This window comes from Octopus bimaculoides, chromosome 4, assembly GCF_001194135.2.
Source record: "Octopus bimaculoides isolate UCB-OBI-ISO-001 chromosome 4, ASM119413v2, whole genome shotgun sequence".
Lineage (NCBI taxonomy): Eukaryota > Metazoa > Mollusca > Cephalopoda > Octopoda > Octopodidae > Octopus > Octopus bimaculoides.
Window position 1 is genome coordinate 1,712,836 of NC_068984.1, and position 9,773 is coordinate 1,722,608.

General features: G+C 39.2%; 1 protein-coding gene across 1 annotated transcript in view; it reads left to right on the forward strand.

The window, feature by feature from the left end:
* LOC106869036 (thioredoxin, mitochondrial) overlaps window positions 1-5,672 on the forward strand; it is an 18,811-nt gene extending 13,139 nt beyond the window's left edge. Inside the window, exon 4 of the mRNA XM_014914540.2 lies at window positions 5,063-5,672. Within this exon, the coding sequence (XP_014770026.1) occupies window positions 5,063-5,176 (114 nt within the window). The 3' untranslated portion in view covers window positions 5,177-5,672. The remainder of the gene's footprint in view (window positions 1-5,062) is intronic.
* The last annotated feature ends 4,101 nt before the right edge of the window (window positions 5,673-9,773 follow it).

Sequence of the window (9,773 nt, forward strand, 5' to 3'; positions counted from 1 at the left end):
AAGAGGATGATGGAGGGACAGTGAAGCAGTATTTGTCAGTTCTGGCTGAAAAAAGTAGAGAAAGGGAGATGGTGGTGATGTGGTGTCAGGGTAAATGCCCTGAAGGTGAATATGAGGGGGTATAGGTAATGCAGTGAATGGGAAACAAAGGAAGGAGATGGTGAATTTCAATTTGGAGGAGTATAAATTGAAGGAAATAGGGGTGGGTCAGGTTCAGAGGAGAGAAGGTGATTGGTGGGGGGCAGTTCAACTAATGCTGGTGGTGGGGGATGGAGAACATTGTGCTCCACTATTTGTTTTAGTATGGTTCCTACAGCTAGATGCCCTTCTCAGTGCCAACTACTTTATAGTTTGTACTGAGTGCTTTTTATGTGCCACCGGCACAGGAGCCAGTCAGGCGGCACTGGCAACAACCACACTCGAATGGTGCTCTTTTACAGCAGCTCACAAGAGTCTGGACCCCAAGGGAGATGGGGTTAGCTTTATGCTAGTGAATGAGGGGTTAAATTATGAGAGATGATGGAGGAAAGTATGAAGTGGGGGCATCTGAACCCATTCACAAGGCTTTGGTTGTCCCAGGGCTTTAGTAGAAGACAAAGTACCATGCAGTGGGAGTGAATCCAAAGCTATGTGTTTGTGTGAATAATAATTATGACAACCAATGTGAATTCTTTGCATTCAGGTAGAATATTCTTTTGGTAGAGTCAAGGTGCGATTCCTTACCCTGACACCTTTAACTGTAATGGACTGTTCCACACTCACAGCCTACACTCAAACTCATCAGCTAGATCGAGCGATAGAATCAGGTCTCAGTGGTTATGTTATTAAACTAATAACAAAACTGATATTTACCTTATACTCTCTGTCATTTTGTGGCTTTGTATTGTTTATTTAATCCTGTCTTCCTTAATTTACACTCCTAAAAAACCCATGAAACCAGAACTAAGCTCTGACCTCAATTTCAACTCCATTACACTTAGAAAATACTTACTACTGAGTGGTTGGCGTTAGGAAGGGCATCCAGCTGTAGAAACTCTGCCAAATCAGACTGGAACCTGGTGTTGCCATCCGGTTTCACCAGTCCTCAGTCAAATCGTCCAACCCATGCTAGCATGGAAAGCGGACGTTAAACGATGATGATGATGATGATGATACATATTAGAGCAGTAGGGAACTGAACTCAGCCCTGCAAACTAATAAAACGCCTGCTACAGTGTTCCCACCGTCTGCAGTAACGAGCTGTACCATCTGATCCAACAATACTCTATTATCAATTATGGAGCATCAAACTGTCGGTTGTTAATCCAGAATTTTGTTCGAGTATGATCTGCTTCTAACATTGCTTTCACTAATTCCCTATGGTGGCTCTGTGGTTACAAACTGAAACAAGTCCCTTCTTGGCCTTTGCACTCTTCGTTCAGTGGAACATCAAGGATGAGACAGATGGAAGGGGATGGGTGGAGGGAGAGAGAAAGAGAGAGAGTTGTTCCCCAGCTTTAAGCTGGTTCACCTTTACAGGCAAGTAGACTGGAACAACTGGAAATGAAGTGTTTTATTGAAGGGGACAACATGTCGCTTAGTCCAGGAATTGAACCTTTGATTTTTTGATCACGAGTCTAACACAAACTACCTGGCCTTACACTTACATGACAGACTCCAGCCTCAGTTAACTATGGTGGTGGTGGCAGTGGTGGTGGTTAGCCTAGGTCAGCCCTGATTAAACAGAGCTGTGATCAATCGTGTTCCACTCATGACCACCTCATCATTTTATATATCACAAGAATGAAGAAGTTTGTTTCCCAACCTCATGGTTTCAGGTTCAGTCCCACTGTGCGACACCTCTGACAAGTGTCTTCCATTATAACTCTGGGTCCACCAAAGCCTTGTGAGTGGATTTGGTAGATGGAATATGACAGAAGACCATTGTGTGTGTGTGTGTGTGTGTGCATGTGTGTGTTTCAAAACAGGAAATTGGAAAAGTTTTTTTTTCGGTATTATTTATTCTCCATTACATGTGTTTCATTTGCTAATAGGAATTACGAAGTCTTACATGTTGGGTTTCTAATGAGAAATTTCTTACATGTTTATCCAACATGTAAAACGTAATTGCTATTAGAAAATGAAACATGTGTAATGGTTAATAAATAATACCAAAAACTTTCCAGCTTCCTGTTTTGAGATATGATTACTCTGCAAACAATATTTCCAGAATTTTTAATTCTAATGTGTGTCTCACTTAAATACAACATCTACATACGAAATTGTAATACCGGAATAAGCTGAAGTGCTTCAAGTGGACATGGCTTGGACTTTAATCCTATCTACATTGTGTTTGTGTGTGTGTGTGTCTCCTTGTTTTGATGTTGTCTGATGGTTGTAAATGAGTGTCATTGTCATTATAAGCTGTGTCATTTATTTCCATTATTCTTTAAAAGAGGTGAGGATTGGGGACTGGAAAGGCATTCAGTCTTAGAAAACCTACCTCTATACACTCCATCCGAATCATCAAGCACGGAAAAGTGGATACTGAAATATCAATGATGACGATGATGATGATGATGATGATGGTGATGGTGATTGTCTACATTTGTAGTAGAGTATGATCTGGGGGAGATTTGACTGTCATCTTGGAGGTTGAGCAGCCATGTAGGGGTACTGTCATTAGTTCAGAGAAGTATGGTAGACTGTACATGAATAAAACCATTTATTCTGATGGTTAAAGAGAAACTGTGAGTGGTGGTGGTGGTGGTGGTGGTTAGGTTGAAGGGGTGAAAGAACACTTAGGTTCTGTAAACATTGACCTTTAACCTTTAACCTAACATGACAATGAAACAGTCTTTGTTTGTGTCAGTGTCTCCTCCACTCCACTTATCCTTATAAATTTTTCCAGTAAATATTCTGACTTCACAGCTATCAGGAGTGGTGGTCATTATTGTGTTGGTTGTTATTTCCCAGATCGATCCTACCATTATTGATTTACCAATGTTGTTTATTTCAGAACTACACTATCCTGTATGATGTTTTTTTTTATAACAAGGACCTGTGGTTTAAGGGGGATTTGGCTACTATTTTTAATTGGCTGAACTACAAAATAAAGGCTCTCTCAGGTGTTCATTTCTCCTAATTAAGGAATTAATAAGAGGAATCTCATTTATTAATTAATATATCATAAATGTAGTCAGTTATTGAATTAATTCTTTCCTATTTGGGCACAAGGCCAGCAATGTGGAGGGGGAGAGGGCAAGTCAATTACATTGAACCCCAGTACATTACTGGTTATTTGTCAACTTAGAAAGAATAAAAGGTGAAGTTGACCTCAGGACCCAAGGAACCAGAATAAATACTGTAAAACATTATTCTGATGCCCCAACAAATTTTGCCAGCTCTCTGCCTTCAGGTTTTAAATGAAGGGCTGAAAATAGAAGTGTTGTGTTAAACCTGGTGCTAGTGCCACATTAAAAGTTGTGATACTGGTTCCATGTGGAAAACATGAGTGCTGGTACCACATAAAAAAAAATGGTGTCACGTAAGAAGCACCCAGTAGAGCACTCTGTTGAGTGGTTGGTGTTAGGAAGGGCATCCAGCTGTAGGAACCATGCCAAAACAGACTGTGGAACCTGGTGCAACCCCCTGGTTTTGCCAGTTCCTATCAAGCAGTCCAACCCATGCCAGCATAGAAAACAGGGGTTAAGTGAGGATGAATGATGAATGTAAGATGAACAAGAAATTAGTTTTTAGATTCACTTTCTGCTCCTTAGGGTCTTCCATAATTCTGTATAATTCTCTTCACATGACATCAGTGGGGTGGGCCATTTATCATGCATTAATGACCTCGGGTGAGGTGGGGGTTCATTGTTCTGTTTACTCACACAGTAAGCCTGTTATGCAATGTATGACAGGAGTGTCTGCTGTGTGTGTGTGTGTGTGTGTGTGTGTGTGTGTGGTTGGCTACAGTAAAACAGTGGAATTTAGTAGTAGTAGTAGTAGTTGTTGTTGTTGTAGTAATAATAACAAAGGCAATTTCGAGGGAGGGGGTAAGTCGATCAGATTGACCTCATTACTCAACTGCTCCTTCTTTTATTGACCCCGAAAGGACGAAAGGCAAAGTCGACCTTGGCAGAATTTGAACTCAAAATGTCAAGACAGACGAAATGCCACTAAGCATTTTGTCCAGCATGCTAACGGTTCTGCCAGCTCACTGTTGCCTAATAATAATAATAATAATAATCCTTTTTCCTAAAGGCACAAGGCCTACAGTTTGAGGGAAGCAGGCAAGTTGATCATGTTGACCCCCAGTACACAACTGGTACTTATTTTATCAATGCCAAAAAAAATGAAAGGCAAAGTTGACCCTGGTGGAATTTGAATTCAAGACAGACAGAATGTTGCTAAGCATTTTGCTCAGCATGTTAACATTTTTGCCAGCTTGCTGCATAATAATAATAATAATAATAATAATAATAATAATAATAATAATAATAATAATAGTAATAATAATAATAATAATAATAATAATAATAATAATAATAATAATAATAGTGGTTTCAAATTTTGGCACAAGACCAGCAAGTTTGGGAGGTGGGGGTGAGTCAATTACATTGACCCCAGTGCATAACTGGTACTTATTTCATTGACCCTGAAAAGATGAGAGGCAAAGTCAACCTCGGCAGAATTTGAACTCAGAACATAAAGATGTGTGAAATACCACTAAGCATTTCGCCTGGCATGCTAACGGTTCTGCCAGCTCGTTGCATTAATAATACTGATGATGATGATGATGATGATGATGATACCCATTTCTTGCAAAGTGGGAAAATTGTCAAAATTCACTGACATATAACAAAACCTTAAACAGTAAATTAACTGAAATCTGTTGCCACAACAAGTTTTTATGATATCATAAATGAATAATCTATAGTTTTGTAGTTTGTGAGTTACAATGGTGGTAGTGGAGAGAGAGAGAGAGAGAGAGGGAGAGAGAGAGAGATGATTGAGAACCATTAAGTAGGAATCTCACTTGTGACCTTTATTTTGACTTATTTCCTGTCATTTGTACTTTCAGGTCAGTTCAGTGCCAACCGTTATTGGTGTCCGCAATGGGAAGACAGTGGACCAGTTTATTGGCCTACAGCCTGATGACTTAATTGAAAGCTTTATTGAGAAGCTCAAACACTGACCTCATTTTAAGCCATTAAAACTGTCAGGGGTGGTGGTGATGATGATAATGGTGGTGGTGTATATATCAGCTGTTTATTAGTCAGCAGCAAAATGGCCTAAGCAGGAATGAAGATGATATGTGTATATATGTCTTTGTGGATTTGTTTACGTCTATGTGTGTGTGTATTGTTTTTGTGTCTATTTGTTTATCAACATTACACGATGTATGTTCTCCCTGCTGGCACAGGCTGGATGGTTTAACAAGATCCCGCAAGCCCCTAGGCCATGTGCAACTGTTATGTCATCTCATTGTGGCCCCTGTTGCTCACCGGATCCTGTCAAACCATCCATGCCATCCCTGTAAGGAAAACAATGTGTCTATTTAAGTGTCTAATGTGTCTGTGTGTGTATATATGTGTCTTATTTTTGTGTATATAAATATGTGTGCATTATATTTGTATGCATGTTTTTGTTTTTTTTTCTTTTGTGTTGATTAAATTTTAGTTTTAATGTTATGATGTTTGTGGTTTGTGTTTTCTTTTATATTTTTTTAAAACTTATCTGTTTTGAATTGAAGAGATGTTAGTATGTATTAATTATTTTTTAAAATGAACCTCTCTTAATTATGCCCAGCAGATTGAAATAAAATATAAAAAACATACAAAGATTCATTAGTAACTCATTATTTTATAAAGTTTAATTTTCATTCTACAATTAATTACAATAAATAACAATAGCAAAAGGAGTGGCAGAAGGTAAGAGATTTGCCAATGTTCTTCAGGATTGCAAAAAATAGAGATGTGATGGGTGGGAAATGTGTGCGAATGGATAATGGAATGGTTGCACTTAGTGACTCAGAGAAGAAAGATGCATGGAAGTGTCGCTATGAAAGGTTACTAAATGTGGAAACTGCATAGGAGAAGGAAAGGCTTTCAAATATCGAACCAATTGGGTTGATAACAGTTTGATAGATAAAGCAATTAAGGACATGAAGACAGGGAAAGCCCCTGGGCCATTGGGAATCGCTGCCGAGGGATTAAAATATCTGGTGGTGTAGGACTCAGCCTAGTCAACTGTATAGTTAATCAGGTTATTGAAGAAGGTGTCATTCTCAATGATTGGTGTAGTAGTATTATAGTTAGCTGCTACAAGAGTGAAGGTGATGCCTTAGATAGAAACAACTACAGAGGTATCAAACTGCTGGACCAGGTCCTGAAAGCTATAGAGAGAATCATAGCTCAATTGATTAGGCATAAAATTAAACTGGATGAGATGCAGTTGGTTTTGTGCCTGAGAAGAGTACCACAGATGCCATCTTCCTAGTGAGGCAGCTGCAGGAGAAGTATTTGGCCAAAAGTAAACCATTGTATATGGCTTTTGTCGATTTGGAGAAAGCTTTTGACAGAGTTCCCTGCACAGTTATCTGGAGGTCTTTAAGGAAGTTAGGAGCAGAGGAGTGGCTTGTTAGAGCTGTACAAGCCATGTACAGTGGTGTTGTCAGTAAGGTGAGAGTCAGCCATGAATATAGTGATGAATTTAGCATATAGGCAGGGGTTCACCAGGCCCCAGTTCTCAATCCACTCTTATTTATTATAGTCCTTCAGGCCATAACAGGAATTTAAAACTGGCTGCCCATGGGAGCTACTATATGCTGATAACCTTGCTCTTATTGTGGAATCTGTAGCAGAACTGGGGAAAAAATTCCAGGTTTGGAAGCAAAACCTGGAATCAAAGGGCCTTAAAATTAACTTCGCAAAGACCAAGTTGTTAGCAAGAAAGCAGATAAGACTCTCTTTCTCTCGGGTAAATTGGCCCTTCTCAAAATGTAGGAAAAGAGTGGGAAGTAAGTCCCTTCATTGCACCCAGTGTAAGCTATGGACATGCGACATGCAAGTGCAGTAGAATTACAAGTAGATCAACGGAGAAAGTCATTTTTGTATGCAGCGGATGTGCAGGAACGATAAGCACCAAGAGCGCACGGGACTTATATTCTCTCAGATGCCCAGGAGGCTCTCTTGAGGTTGTAGATGGTTTCTGTTACCCAGGTGACCAAATTAGCAATGGTGGAGGATGCTCTGAAAGCATTATTTCTAGAATAAGAATTGGGTGGAGGAAGTTCTGAGAGCTATTACCTCTTTTGGCAACAAAAGGACTCTCTCTCTCAGAGTGAAAAGTAGACTATATGATGCTCGTGTACGAACGGCTATACTCCATGGTAGTGAAACATGAGCTCTGAATGCAGAAGACATGCATTGAGTGGAGAGAAATGAAGGTAGTATAACAATAACAAGAGCACTCAGAGAGCGCAAACCCCCACCAAGGCAACACCAATGTCCACTCAATGATTAGCCAGAGATGATTTTTAAAATGAGAAAATCTGAAATAAACTTGACTACTCTCACAAATGAGAACACTAAAAAATCAAGTAAAAAAGCAGGAAAAATAATCCAGAATCCTTGTCTCTGGATCGAGCTCAAAATTTAATCAGTTCATGCCAGTCATGAGGCCAAACATCCCTGAAAGTTTCACTTGAATCCGTCGAGCGGTTCTTGAGATATCTTGTTTACAGACAAAACAAACAAACAAACACAACTGAAAACAATACCTCCGCCTTTGCTAAGGTGGAGGTAATAAAATCAAATATAGACAGGAACAGATAATTTGTATGTTACTGTTGTTGAGGGTGGTACTTTATGGGTAGCATCAGGGGGCATAGATTAGAATCAGCAGGTATAGGTTAGCATCAGGGGTTTTAGAAAATATAGAATAGTTTATCTTTTGTTCCAGTCACTGGACTGTGGCCATACTGGGACAGCACTGCCTTGAAGGACGAATTGACTCCAGTATAGTTCCATATTTAAGAGATGAGGAATTATTTACATTCGATTCAGGTGAAACTTTCAGGCATGTTAACACGTTTCGGCTGATATACCCTCCAGCCTTCATCGGGTGTCTTGAGGAAATTTCGAACCTGGATTCTTATTCCTAAGGTATTTTACAATGTTATTATTATTGTTCAGGTCACTGCTAGGAATTGAACTTGCAATCTTGGATTTAGTAGCCCATGCTCTTAACCACTACGCCATATGCCTGTGGGCAATTATGGAGTGAATTTTAGGGCTTATAAATCTAATTTTTTTTTCTATCCTTCCTTAATACTGGTTCCCATATGCTGTTCATATCTGCACTCGGTCTGCTTACAAGGTTGTTGTGTCCTAGCATATGTTTCTGCTTCTTTTAGTTCTGGTATTTTTCAGTGGTGTTCTCTGTCTATTATTTTAACTTCATCCCACAGGGGGAGGTGGTCTCCATTTTTCCATGCATGATCAGCTATACCCGATTTATCAATATTGATAAATCGGGTAGCAGTGACCTGAACAATAATAATAACAACATCAAGAACTACCTTAGGAATGAGAACCCAGGTTTGCAATTTCCCCAAGACACCTGATGAAGGCTGGAGGGTATATCAGCCGAAACGTTGTGTTAACAACAAACAAGATGAGGACAAATATCTGTCAAGCGTAAATAATTGACTCCAGTACTTTTTTCTTTTTTTTAAACCCTGGTCCTTATTCTTTTGGTTTCTTTTGCTGAACTGTTAAGTTATGGGGACAGAAACAAACCAACACTAGTAGTCACGTGGGTGGGGGTGCATGAACACAAAGGCACACACTGTGTGGGAGCCTGTCTCTGCTTTGTGTCTCTGTATGTGTCTCTGCTTTCCCCCCCACCACTTGATAATTAGTGTTGGTTTGTTTATGTTCCTATAAATAGCAGTTTGACAAAAGAGCCTTTATACAATAAACACCAGACTTAGAAATAAGTCCTGAGGTTGATTTGTTTGACAAAATCCTTCAAGGTGGTGCTCCAGTATGGCCATAATCCAATGACTGGAACAAGTAAAAAAAAAAAAAAAAAAAGGTAAACTATCCTGTGTTTGAATGAATGAAATGAACTGAGTTGTCAACAGAGAATGTAGAAAATCTTGCAAGGATTGAGATGTGTTATTTCGTTTGAGAAACGTAAGTTTTAAACAAATCTCTTAATTCAAAAGAACAAGTGGAGATGTTTTAATCTATTCTATGTTGGACTTGCTTATCCCAGAACACCAAAGTGAAACGGGGTCATGATAAAGAATCCTTTTTTCCTGTGACTATTGAATGGTTTGCACAGTGAGTCACATTGGAGGATTTCAGAAATTACACAAACCATATGCAAGGCTGTCAAGTGGTAGAATAATTCTTTGATGCACTGAAGAATTTCTATGCAGACAGATAACAAAACTGGAAAAATAAGAACTGAATGAAGTGTTGTCCTCAGTTAGCACCAGCTCCATGGCTAACCATTCCACTTTTTTCTTTTCTTAATCATCAAGACAATGGGGCTGAGAATACCTTGGTAAAAGCAAAATTATTGCTCCAAAATTGAATGAACTGCAGGAATCTCCATTGGAAATTAAAATGATGATGACGATGGTGATGGTGGTGGTGGTGGTGGTATATAATTGTTTTAATGTCTATTTTCCCATTCTTGCATGGATAAGATGAAATTTGTTGAAACAGATTTTCCATGGCCACATGCTTTCCTTCTCACCAACACTCGTGTTTCCAAGC